The sequence below is a fragment of the Eulemur rufifrons genome, chromosome 16 (genome assembly GCF_041146395.1).
Source record: "Eulemur rufifrons isolate Redbay chromosome 16, OSU_ERuf_1, whole genome shotgun sequence".
Taxonomy (NCBI): Eukaryota; Metazoa; Chordata; class Mammalia; order Primates; family Lemuridae; genus Eulemur; species Eulemur rufifrons.
Window position 1 is genome coordinate 40,559,285 of NC_090998.1, and position 12,819 is coordinate 40,572,103.

The window sequence follows — 12,819 nt, forward strand, 5'->3', positions numbered from 1 at the left end:
AACCGTTTATTAGGAGGGAGTGGTGGAGCAGGGCCAGGCAGGAAGACGCTGGAATAAGAAACATTTTTGCTCCAGCCCCCTTCCCAGTCCCGAGAGGCCGCCGCGCCGGCCGCGCAGAGCGAGCCTCTCCCGGGCCCCAGCCCCGTCCGGGGCCGCGCCCGGACCCCGGCCCGCTGCGCAGGGCTTGTGCGACCGGGCGGCCGTCGCCCGCGAGTGGAGGCGGCCCCCGCCCGCTGCACGCTCGCGCCCTGGTGCCCACAGGGCCGGCCGAGAGGTGAGTCGAGGTCGGCAGGCGGGACCGGGGGCGGGGGGGCGCGGAGTGGGGAGGAGAGGGGGCGGCCTGACCCCCGCCCCAGTGGGCCCTTCTTTCGGGCGGACCTCAGAGACCCCTCCGAGAGGTGGAGATAGGGTCAGTCCCAGTTATCAGGAATGCGAGCTGTCTCCTCGCCGTCAGCGCACATCTGCCCATTAGCCCACCTGAGACTGGGAGGGGGCTGGAAGGAACCCGGACTGGAAATCAGAAAACTTTGCTCCAGCTGGGTGACCCGGGTGAGTGACTTAACTTCTCCGTTCTCCCATCCTCATCCATAAAGTGAGCAGCAGAAAATGGGCAGCAATTGTCTTGCTTCACTCACAGAGAAGGGATCACATGTCCCTTCAAGCTACTGGGTTGAGCTGTGAGTGCCACTTTCAACTCATTTGAGCCTTCCCTTGGAGCCCACCTTTCCTAGACCAGCCCTTGCAGCTCTTGCTTAAGGAACGTGACACAATAACTGCCTCGAGCCTCACCACAAGCATGTATGGTCAGATAATCCCTGTGCCATGGCCTTGCTTCAGGATCCAGGCCAAAAGGGATCCCCGTCTCCTTCCAGGCTGGGACCCCAGGTTTTCAGTCTACCCTGGAGGCCAGTGCTGTTGAGCCCATCTCTGGGCTGGCCGCACACCCTCTCTTTTCTTCTCCAAAGACAAGGGCATAATGGACAGGAGCTCTCACCCCCTATTTATGGGCAGCTCTGGCCCAGTCAGGATCTGCCCTCTCTGATCCCTCATTGCCCCATTTGTCCTAGTGACTGTCCTCTCATCTCATTGGGTTGTTAAAAATAGCTGCCATTTATTGAGTAGTTACTACGCAGACACTTGGATATATTTCTCTTATGTAATCCTGGCCACTACCTAGCAGAAAGAGGGGTTTTGATGCCCATCCTACAGAAGAGAAAACAGATTCAGACCTGAATAACTTGTCCAAGGCTCCTTGGATGGCATAAATGGTATGGTTGGGGGTTTGGTAACATTTATTAAGTGCTTACTGTGTACCACTTAGTACCCTGCTGAATAATTTTACGTTATACCTATGAAATAAGCACTATTATTCCCATTTTACATATGAGAGAAAGCCTAAGCCTCAGAAAGTCTAACTAACTTGGCCCAAATCTCATAGCTCTAAGTGGCAAAGGCAGGATTTGAACCCAGGTCTCTATGATCCAGAACCCTCACTCTGACCTCTGTACTATACCATACTGCCTCCAGGGTATGCCTGAGACCCTAAAATCCAGGTGTGTTCTGCTACATCACACCGCTGTGAGGGGCTAATGAAATGATGTGGATGAATCGTAAGGGGAATCCAATCTGAACAGCTCAGTGTGGTCCTCTGCTGTTTGGGTAAGACCTGCTGAAGTGCGGAGAGTGAGGCAACATGCGCGTCCCCAGCCCTGTGACAAGCACTGCTGTGCTGAGCCACTGCTGCTGGTGGGAGTGGGTTCTACCAATCCCTGGGGCATGCTGGGGATTGACAGCTGCCTTCCAGGCACACTCCCACTCTGGCTCTCCCTGCCTGAGGCTCAGACTTTGACTAAGTCTACAGCAAACAGATGATTTCTGGGCCGCAACACTGCTCTTTGCATTACAACAAACCCGAGGACACCCGTCGATGCCAACAGCAGCGAGCAGTTTGTTCAGATCCACTGAGACCCATATCTTTTTCCTCCTTTGAGGGACTCATCTAACTCCAAACAAGTGGAGGAATAGCAATGACCAAGGAAGGATTTATTATCAGCAATTGAAGTTTAGCGAGACACACTTGGTGACTATGGGCACGAAATTTAACATCCCCAAGCCTCAGTTTCTCCATCAGATTGTTGTGAGGATGAAATAAGCCACGAAAGCTCAGTACTTAGCGCACAATCAGTACTCAGAGAAGGTTAACTGTTATTATTATTTCACGGTGGTAAGCTAATGTTTGAAATTAGTTTAACATTTGTAATTTCTGGCTGACAGCAGTGATGCTTCTGACAGCAGGAGATCTTACACGAAGGTTTGCTTACAAGTGAAAGGATTCTGCTAGGCCCAGGCAATCTGTTTGTGTTACAGTCAGATTTCGGGGCAGACCGTGCAGGGTAAGCTCTGAGTCTGGACTGGTCAGGACTTGGCACCCTCCTGTACTTCACCTTACCCTGGGCCCAGTTAAAAATTGGACAGTCCCAATTTTACTCCATCACATTCCCAAGATCACACCAGTGGCGGGTTCTGCAAATGTTGCCAGGCCTTGCTCCATGGTATTGCCAAGTCCCTGGCCTTGGTGTTTGACCTTGGCTGTCCCTTCTACCCCCCGGAGACGGGGAGGTCACTCGGTGGGATTGAGAGTTCCTTTCCTCTCCCACTCACCCAGCAGGGCCCTGCAGAGAGAAATGAAAGCACAGGAACCAGTCTCAGTGTTGTGTGGAACACATTTCTCAAACTGTGGTGCTCACACAAACTGATCGGAATTCCCTAGAGAACTTTTAAAAAGATGCATGTTTCTTGCTGGTCCCAGATAGACTGAATTAGAATCTGGAGTGAGGGCGAGACCAGAGAACGTTCGTTTCTAAGCAAGCACTTCAGGTGATTCCAATGCGTAATAAAGTAGGTGAGAAGGTGGGCAGGGGCATGGTCAGAGAATTGGAAGCAGGGGTAGAGGGTCCTAGAAGGATGCCAGATTTTATCCTTATTGTTAGCCACTTTTTCCTTCCCGCCTCATACTCTCCTTAACTGCTTTCTGGGCAAGCAAAGGCCTCCAAGGATGGGTTCCTCCCAGTAGCCCAGGGGGCAGATCTGGCTCCTCTGGGGCTCTCTCTCCATCCCACCACCGGTCCCTCTGCAGAGTGCTTGCCAGAGTCCTCGCTGGCTGCTGGGAGGGGCAAGAGGCAGGAGGTCAGGCAGAGGCTGGGGACACAGCTGCAGCAGCCCAGGGCTCTGTTTCCTCCCCCAGCCCGGGCCTCTGGGGCAGAGGAAGCCCAAGCAGGAAGGCCAGAGCTGCCACCAGCCAGAGAGGCCCCCGAAGCCCCCCACCCCACCCCCAGCCATCCTGCCCTCAAAGGTTCAGCACCTTGGGTCTTCATTTGGCACCGTTCTTAGACTATGGGCCTTCTGCAGCCTATCTGGCTATATGCCCAGCCCTATTGGCCTCACCATGTCATGCCAAAGGACACTCTCCCTCCCTCATGTTAGCTGCTCTGCCTGGGGATCCAGTCCCCAGATACACACCTGCACATGTTCCACCATTCAGAAAGTCCCTGTTGCTGTCTGACCACAGTCCTTCTTGCTGCAGCCTGAGCCCATATCTTCTTATTCTAAATCTTTAAGAAATGAAGAGTGGGTGGCTTCTAAAGCACTAGTTGGTTTGGGATTTGGGTTGGAACTAGCATAGACTAGAATTACTCCCCTTAACCCTCTCCACCAAACTTCTGGAAAAGTTCAGCTCTATCCAGGGTCTAAGTATTAATATGTGTCACTTCCCCTTCCAGGTCACCAGCTGTCCCCTGAGCCTTTCCCAGGACAGCAAGGAGAGGGAAAGGGGCCAAGGGATGGCTCAGAGAGAGCATTTTATACTCTGCCGAGATTACAGAGAGGTTCCTTTACACCTGACATGGCGTGGCACTGCCCCAGCTTTGCATGGTTGTTACAAACGGGAGGGCTCAGATGTGGGCGCCACCACTGGGTCGGGAGACAGAGTGGCAAGAGTACTGGAATGGAAGTCTGGAAACCTGGGTCGTGCTCCTGCTGCTGCCCCCGAGTCCTGTGGGATCCTGGACAGGTCTCCTCCCCTGCCTGAGCTTTAATCCCCTCTGCTCTAAAATAAGGGGCAGGACTTTGTGATTCACAAGGTGTCCTCCCAGGAGCCTGTCATGTAGGTGTCCCAGCCTCAGGTGGCTCTTCCAGACCCTGTGGCAACTCTAGCCTGCCCTGAGAATAAGCCCTTAATTCCCTGCTGTGCGTGACTCCTGCTTGTTCTATCCAGACCCCAATCTAAACAATCTTGATTCCTGTTCCTGGCGGGGCCCTGAATGGCAGGAAGTGAAGACAGGAGCCTGTTTATGTTTGAGGCAGCCAGGGCTGGGGGGGCATTGGGAAAGGGGTGGGCAGAGGTGGAGGCTGGGAGGGGTGGGCAAAAGGCAGAGGACCGGAGGGGGCTGCTGAAGAGATGCACCTTCTACCCCAGCCTGGCACCCTCTGTGCCACCCCCCCCAACCTGCCTTCAGCCTGAGCTCAGCAGCAGGAGTGAAGAGCTGGGTTCCCCAAGCTTTCAGTCACTTAAATGTGACTCTCCACCCTTCACCCCTAACAGGATGGTTTCCATGGGGAAGTGAACCAGGACTTCCCCTGCAGGCCCCGCCCCAAAGCCAGACACAGGGAGTGGGGAGGTGGCCTCCCTGTCTCCCCCCAAAAAACTCTCAGTGATTTCCTCTGGGTGGGAGGGAGCCACGGTCAGCGGCTGTCACATTTTGCAGATCTTACTGTTCCTCTCTCTAGGGACCATGACCTTGGGCACCCCCAGGAGGGGCCTTCTGATGCTACTGATGGCCTTGGGGCTGACGCAGGGTGAGTATTGGGGGAACATTTAGGGAATGGGACCATAGATGGAAAAAGGGCTTTCTGGGCCCAGCTCAGCTCTGGCTGGGGTGAATTTGAGGAGCTGGGAGGAGGAGGACTTAGGAGCTTGGCTGGAGGTGGGGGGGACAGTAAGGCTCAGTTAGACTAAGCTCCCAGCTACCCCTGTCCTCCCTTGCTGTCCTCTTGATCCAGGCCCGCAGGCTGGTGCTCTGCCAGACTCCAGGGTGGGAACCGGGAGCTGGGGTGGAGGGAGAGGGGGTGTTGGCTGGGAAAGCCCTCTGGGCTGGGGCTGGGGGCCAGGGCCAGCCCTAGAACTGGGAGAGGAGGTCCTAGGATCCAGGAGGGGACAGAAGCCTGCTTCTCACAGTGTCAGCTGCCCCTGGCTGGGGGAAAGGCTCTGAGGGAAGGATGATCTGAGGATGGAAATTAGGGACCAAGGCCTCAAGGGGTTTGTTTGAGGGGGTAGTGGGACAGAGATGGGTGCTGGGCTCAGCCTCGGGGAGCTGGGCCCAGAGTGGCTGAGCTTCCTGTGTGTCTCCCAGGCAACCCCGTGAAGCCCTCTCGGGGTCCGCTGGTGACCTGCACGTGTGAGAACTCACACTGCAGGGGGCCTACCTGCCAGGGGGCCTGGTGCACGGTAGTGCTGGTGCGGGAGGCGGGCAGCCAGCCCCAGGAGCATCGTGGCTGCGGGAACATGCACCACGACGAGCTCTGCAAGGGGTACCCCACTGAGTTCGTCCACTACCACTGCTGCTACAGCCCCCTCTGCAACCACAACGTGTCCCTGGAGCTGAAGGGTATGTCCAGTTGCCCCAGCACCCCGTCCCCATCTTCTCAGACCCTGCCCTCCCTGCCCTGCTTTCCCTTCATGCCCTGGTCAGTTGGGGATGGGGGTGGGGTGGGGGGGACTCGGGGCTTTGACTGGCAGAATGGTCTGGTGCAAGGTGGGGGGAGCTGGCCTCGTGGAAGCTGGGCCTCAGTGTCCCCCTCCCCTAGCCACCCAAACTCCTTCGGAGCAGCCGAGAGTAGATGGCCAGCTGCCTCTGATCCTCGGCCCCATGCTGGCCTTGCTGGCCCTGGTGGCCCTGGGTGTCCTGGGCCTGTGGCATGTCCGGCGAAGGCAGGAGAAGCGGCGGGGCCTGCACAGCGAGCTGGGCGACTCCAGCCTCATCCTGAAGGCGTCGGAGCAGGGGGACAGCATGTTGGGGGTATGGGCCTGGGGACCTGGCACACAGGGAGGAGGGGAAGGGGGGCAGATAGGTGCCACAGAATCAGAGGGGTCACCCAGAAATTAGAACAGGCAAGGATCTGGGTGATTGAGGAGCGTGCAGTGACACAGCAGCAGGCCCCAGGTTGGGGACGGAGAAGGGGGCTGCAGCTGGTGGGGGCAGCCTCTCAATGTCCTCTTGGTACCCCCAGGACATCCTGGACAGTGACTGCACCACAGGCAGTGGCTCCGGGCTCCCCTTCCTGGTGCAGAGGACAGTGGCACGGCAGGTCGCCTTGGTGGAGTGTGTGGGTGAGCAGTGGGTGAGCCTGGGGGACGGGGACCCAGGGCTCCCATGAGCCTGGAAGGGTGAGGGAGTTCTTGGCTTCTGGAGTCACAGGCGGGGCCAAGCCTAGGTCAGGATGGGAATTCGGCCGGGCAGGGAGTGGGTTGGAGACGGGCCAGGGCCAGATCCTTCTGCAGTAGCCAGGGTGGAATGAGAGGCAGCTGGGGTTTCGGTCTCGATCGAATTAAATATAAGCATCAGGGGTTCTGCATATGAGGTCAGTGCAGCATCTAGTTGGGGGCTCTTCTGGGTTTCTGTGTGCCCATCGTGTGACCCTTGCCCTCCCCTCTGGCCATTGGATCAGGCAAGGGTCGCTACGGAGAGGTGTGGCGTGGCTTGTGGCATGGTGAGAGTGTGGCCGTCAAGATCTTCTCCTCGAGGGACGAACAGTCCTGGTTCCGGGAGACGGAGATCTACAACACAGTGCTGCTCAGACACGACAACATTCTAGGCAAGGCCGCACTCGGGGGTAGAGTCCACAGACCTCCAGACTTTGACGCCATCCTCCCAGCCCACCTTCAGCCTCAGCCTCTGACCTAAGCTAGATCGACCTTCACCTCAACCCCAGCTTTGCCCTGACCCAGCACGCTCCCTCTCCCCCAGCCCCACCGTGACCCTGGCCCTGACCCTGACCAGTCCAGCCTCCCTCAGCCCCGGCCCCTTGGCGGAGTCACCCGACCCTTCTGCGACAGGCTTCATCGCCTCCGACATGACCTCCCGCAACTCCAGCACGCAGCTGTGGCTCATCACGCACTACCACGAGCACGGCTCGCTCTACGACTTTCTGCAGAGGCAGATGCTGGAGCCCCAGCTGGCCCTGAGGCTCGCCGTGTCGGCAGCCTGTGGCCTGGCGCACCTGCACGTGGAGATCTTCGGCACGCAGGGCAAACCGGCCATCGCCCACCGCGACCTCAAGAGCCGCAACGTGCTGGTCAAGAGCAACCTGCAGTGCTGCATCGCCGACCTGGGTGAGCCGGGAGGGCAGGGCGGGCCCTTTGCGGGGAGGGGGTGGGGCGGGCTTCAAGAGCTCTACCTCCTTCACCTGTGAGCAGCGACCAAGATTGGCACTTTAAACTTAGAGGTGTGTGTTTCATTTCACCTCTCCAAGACCCCACAAGTTGTCTTAACACCCTTTTCAAGGCCAATTCCTTCCACCACACCTGGGTTCTCATCCTGGCTTCACTAAGTACATCTCTCCTCACTGGCCTCCGGATTCTGCTTTGAGAAATGGGCGCATAACGCCTGCCTTACCTACTTACACCTTGCTGGGTTCTTGGGAACCCAGAGAGCACTACAGGAGCAAAGGGCACCTGGGACCATCTTGCTCCCTGTGGCTGTCTTCCAGCCTATCTCAGGGCAGGTCTCCATTTGGCCGCCCCTCTATGTCCCACTGTCTCTCTCCATCCCCACCCAGCCTGCACCCTGGACCCCAGCCTCTGGGGCTGCCCTGACTGTGGGCTCAGGTAAGGGGCAGGAGTGACAGGCCTCCTACCCACAGGCCTGGCCGTGATGCATTCCCAGGGTAGTGATTACCTGGACATTGGCAACAACCCAAGAGTGGGCACCAAGCGGTACATGGCACCCGAGGTGCTAGATGAGCAGATCCGCACAGACTGCTTTGAGTCCTACAAGTGGACCGACATCTGGGCCTTTGGCCTGGTGCTGTGGGAGATCGCCCGCCGGACCATTGTCAATGGTGAGGTCCCCCCTTGCACAGGGTGGGGGAAGGGGAATGGGGCAGGTAGAGACAGAGGCTTCCTGCCAAGGCTGGTGCCCATGGCCGGAGGGGCTTGTAGCCTGACCTCTTGGTATCCTTTCTCTGCCACCCACCAACTGGTTCAGCTGAGTTTGTGGGTCTGTGAGTCTGGCTGTGAAATCTTGGGCAAGTAATAATGATGACAGAAATATTAATAGAAGTTAACATTTATGGAGCTTAAATATGTGCCAGATGCCATGCTATATGCTTTACATGTATTATCTTATTTCATTCTCCTGTCTTGGCAGGGTGGTGGTATTGCTTAGTGGTTAAGAACATAGGCTTGGAACCAGACTGCCTGGTTTCCATTCCTGATTTTGCCATGACCATGGGTAGGTTACTTAACCTCTCTGTGTGTCAGTTCCCTCATTTGTAAAATGAAAATAAAAATACCCTCTAGTTCTTGAGATAATCCAAGGAAAGTATCTAGAATGTTTAGAGCTAAATATTAGTGGCCATTATTGTTGTAATAGAATGAATGACTGACAGAGCTATTATCCCCATCTTACAGATGAGGAGACTGAGGCACTGATTACAGCTGTCTAGAGGCAGCATCAGGGTCTGAAACCCGGCAGTCTGACTCTGGAGCCAGTGCTCCTTATGACTGTGCTGACCTAACCCTCTCCAGTCTGCAATTTCCTCATCCCCACGTGCAGTGTGTACTGGTGCCTGCACTGCCTGCTTGTTGCTGCCCCATTACTGCGGCGGGTTGCCGCAGGGACTCTGGTTTGGAGGGGCCGGGCAGGCCGAGGGACCTGCCTGGACAGCCCTGTCTGTGGCGGGTGTCTTCTCAGCCCTGGGGTGGACAGAGGATGAGTGGTCATCGGGACTGGTGGGAGGATTAGCAGACTTTGTGGAGGCTGCCCATGGTGAGGGGCTGCCAGGCGTCCTGAGAGCTTGGGGACAATCCTTGGGATATGACTGGAGCCCTGTTCCCTGGGGACTTATTTGCTGGCATCTACCAGGCGCAGCCCCATGGCAGACTTCATTTGCCCTCAGTGGTCATCAACTGACAATGGAGGCCGAGGTGTCACTGATCCCTCGAGGAGGCTCTAGAGGGGCTCAGATCCCTTGAGACTCAGCATGAACTGCCAGAGTGGGGTCTAGGAGGCTGGGGTCGGGGGAAGGGGGCACCTGGAAGACGGTAAGGCCCCTTGGACCAGGCTGCAGCCCAGAGAGGAAGGGCTGGGAAGGAGGCTGCCTGCAGGCTCCCGGGCGGAGGGGGAGGCTCCCTCAGCCCCGCACACATTTGCCGCTCATTATAAACACTGTAATCTGGTGTCAGCCCCAGCACTGATTAAAGGCCCATTAGACACACTCAGGCCTCTGTGCAGCGCTGATTAGGACGCGACCGGCACAGGGGCCAGCCTGGAAGCCCGCCATGGGGAGAACAGCTGGCGAAGGCTCTACTGAGGTTGCGGCCTGTGTGGCCATGGCCCCCAGTGACACTGGATGGCGCATGGGGCTATCGGTAGCTCCACAGGCATTGTCTTCAGAAAGCTCCTACTAAGGACTGTGCACTTGGGATAACATGGGGAGGGGACGCTGCTGGCTACAGGGGTCAGTGGAGGGCTGTAGGCAGACCGAGATAGAAATCCCTTTCTCTTAGGAGAGATGTTTTCTGCCCCTTCTTGTCCTTGTTGCATCCTCATCCAGCAGTCAACTAGCTACCCTCCCGTAAGTGTAGCTTGGAGGTCAAGAGCACAGGTTTTGGCGTTAGACTTTCTGGGCTTAAATCCTAGCTCTATTACTTACTATCTGCTGATCTTAGACAAGTTTCTTAAACTCTCTGGCCTTAATTTCTTGGCTTATAAAGCAGAGCTAATAGTATTCCTTACCTCATAGGGTAAGGATTTAATGCAGAGCACATAGTAAGTGCTCAGTAAACATTCTGTGTTATCGTGATTGGGCATCTGTGATAGTTGGGGCCTGGGAGCAGTACCTGGGCCCTGGGCGGAAGGCAGCTGAGGAATGACCGGAGCAAGAGTGGCCTAGGAATCCAAGATGGGTTTGAGTCTTGAGTCTGCCTTTGCTAGCTGTATAACCTTGGGCTCAACGTCTCCGAGCATCAGTTTCTTCATCTGTAAAATGGAGATATTAACAGTACCCACCTCATAGGGCTGTTGTGAGGACTGACAGTGTAATGCACGTAAAGTGTTTACAGCACAGTGCCTGGCACGTGGGAAGTGCAGAACAGATGGCAGTGATCTATAGTAGTTATAAATGTATTTATTATATTATAGTGTCCCTCTCAGAGGTAGCATGGCCAGGCAACTGGTTTTCTGGCCCTTGGGAAAGAGGGTGGGCAAGGCTCTTCTCTGGTGGCGTTGGGCCTCCCTCGGGTCCCCAGTGATTGTCCCATGTGCCCCCCATCTCCAGGCATTGTGGAAGACTACAGGCCACCCTTCTATGATGTGGTGCCCAACGACCCCAGCTTTGAGGACATGCGGAAGGTGGTGTGTGTTGATCAGCAGACCCCCACCATCCCTAACCGGCTGGCTGCGGACCCGGTGAGGCCTCTGCTGGGGCTGGGGCGGTGTGGGGTGGTGGCTCACAGCTGGGATTCCTGTCTGAGGCCTCTGCTTCACCTTGGATAGATGCTGGGTGTCCTGGTGGAAGGCACCTCCCTGGCATCTCCCTCTCACATCCCTGGCCCATCCCCCCAACCCCAGGACCCCTCTGGCCATTCTGGGATTTTCAGAACCCTTCACCATGCCTGTGAAAAGTCAGAGGCTCTTTGCTGTGTTTCTTGCTGTGGCATCTTTGTTGTTTGTTTGTTTATCTTTGTTTTTTCTCAAAACAATTCACATGCTTATGCAAAGACACACACACACACACACACACACGTGTATATAAACACATACAAGCAAGCATATGCTTCTAAACATACACTCACAGACACATACCCGTGTGCATATATGCCAGACTGCTGGCCCTGTGAGGACAAAGGGCATGTCTTTTGCTCACCCTCATATCCCTGTTAGCTGTCATAGTGCTTGGCATACAGTAGGCATTCCATAAATATTTATTGAAAGAATGAGTAAATGTATACACGTATGTACATATATGCATACAAAGACACACGTATGTTTCTGCCCAGCGTACATATCCACAAAAAGCCACATGTATGCACACATATACACTCACTTTCAGGAGTCAAAGGAGGCTCATTCTAAGACCACTGAGCTTCCTGGGATGGGTTCCCTCCCTGGACACATGCATTTTTAGGGCGGTTCCCACTACCCTTACTTCCACGGTCCATGTGCCCAGTGGAGGGGCTGGGAGACACTGCTCTCCACACTGGGGTATCAGGCTGCAGATGGGGAGGTGGGGACCCCAAAGCTTGCAGATCTGCCCCTTCCCGTGGATCGTGGCAGAGGTCGGGTGGGGATGAGGTGCTTCACAGACATTGCTGGCTGGTGGGGGTGCAGGGGGCGGGGCTCTGAGTGCTCCTGAAGATCTGAGTTCTAGCTCTCTGTCTCGCCTGCCCTCTCCATCCCCTTTCACACTCCACTGTCTTCCTCTCCCATTTTTTATCTTTCTCTTCTCATCCTTGCCTGGTTCCCTGCATTCCCCCTCTCACCCCTCTGTCTTTCCTCACACCATCCTTTCCAATACTCTCATCTTCGTCTTATCATCCTTTCTCTCCTGCCTGTGTCTCTCCGTCACTGGGCCACCCTCCGCACCTCCTATCTTCCATCTTCTCTGACCCATGTCCCTGCCTGTGTCCCCAACCCCAGGTCCTCTCAGGCCTGGCTCAGATGATGCGGGAGTGCTGGTACCCCAACCCCTCTGCCCGACTCACTGCGCTGCGGATCAAGAAGACACTACAGAAAATCAGCAACAGTCCAGAGAAGCCCAAAGTGATCCACTAGCCCAGGGGCGTCTGACTCCCCTCTGTCTGCAGTTGGGGCGGGGTGGGGTGGATGATGGCCTGTCTGGGTAGAGGTAGTGTGAGTGTGTGTGCTGGGGAGGGGGTGCCCCTCTATGGGACAGCTGTGCCTGCCCAGCTCGGCCCCCAGCCCATCCAGCCAAAAATACGGCTGGGCTGAAATCCGATTCCCCGCCGTCTGGCCTGCTCAAAGCGGCAGGCTCCCTGACGCCTGGCTCTCTCTCCACCCCCACCGCCGGCAGGGTGCACCCCCTACCAATGCTAGGACAGGATGCAAAAGAGGTTCCAGGGCCAGGGAATCCCAGTCTTGGGCTCTGAGCCTGGGCCTGCACCTTACCCCTACCCTTGGGCAACCCCACTGCCCCATCAGAGCTGCCAGGGTGTCACAGGGCCCTGTCCAGCCCTCAGGAGACACTCTGCCCTGCCAGGCTTCCATCTCTGGCACAAGCCCCAGAGAGCCAGGGCCCATCAGTTTCTTTCCATGGGTTTGTATCTCAGCTCCGTAATGCCTTGGGTTTTCTGTCTCCCTGACAAGACCCTGTCTAGCTGAATGCCAGCTGCTGGGAGAGCTGGGACCTGGCCTGGTCCCCCCTCCCACCACCTTCCTTGCTGACTTACTAGGGCATTAAAACCCAAGAGGTCCTTTTGAGCGTGCGGCAGGATCATAAGCCAGTAGAGAGGTGGCAGGTCAGATGGGTAAGGCCCAGAACTTTCAGAATAACTGAGGGCATGTCGAGGCCTGGCATGGCAGA

The 12,819-nt window shown here is 56.3% G+C and overlaps 1 protein-coding gene across 1 annotated transcript; it reads left to right on the top strand.

Annotated features, from left to right (window-relative positions):
* The first annotated feature begins 472 nt into the window (after positions 1 to 472).
* On the top strand, positions 473 to 12,366 carry ACVRL1 (activin A receptor like type 1). The gene is made up of 10 exons (XM_069491842.1): positions 473 to 549; positions 4,786 to 4,854; positions 5,409 to 5,663; positions 5,863 to 6,074; positions 6,286 to 6,385; positions 6,724 to 6,870; positions 7,112 to 7,387; positions 7,918 to 8,115; positions 10,555 to 10,685; positions 11,916 to 12,366. The coding sequence occupies exons 2-10, from the start codon at positions 4,791 to 4,793 to the stop codon at positions 12,048 to 12,050; spliced, it is 1,518 nt and encodes a 505-aa protein (XP_069347943.1). The 5' UTR covers positions 473 to 549; positions 4,786 to 4,790; the 3' UTR covers positions 12,051 to 12,366.
* The last annotated feature ends 453 nt before the right edge of the window (positions 12,367 to 12,819 follow it).

Excerpts from the sequence above, each read along its gene's own strand:
- ACVRL1 (XM_069491842.1), top strand. The coding sequence starts at position 4,791 with ATGACCTTGGGCACCCCCAGGAGGGGCCTTCTGATGCTACTGATGGCC. Across the intron at positions 4,855-5,408 it reads GGCCTTGGGGCTGACGCAGG|GCAACCCCGTGAAGCCCTCT; the intron begins GTGAGTATTGGG and ends TGTGTCTCCCAG. Across the intron at positions 6,386-6,723 it reads CGCCTTGGTGGAGTGTGTGG|GCAAGGGTCGCTACGGAGAG; the intron begins GTGAGCAGTGGG and ends CCATTGGATCAG.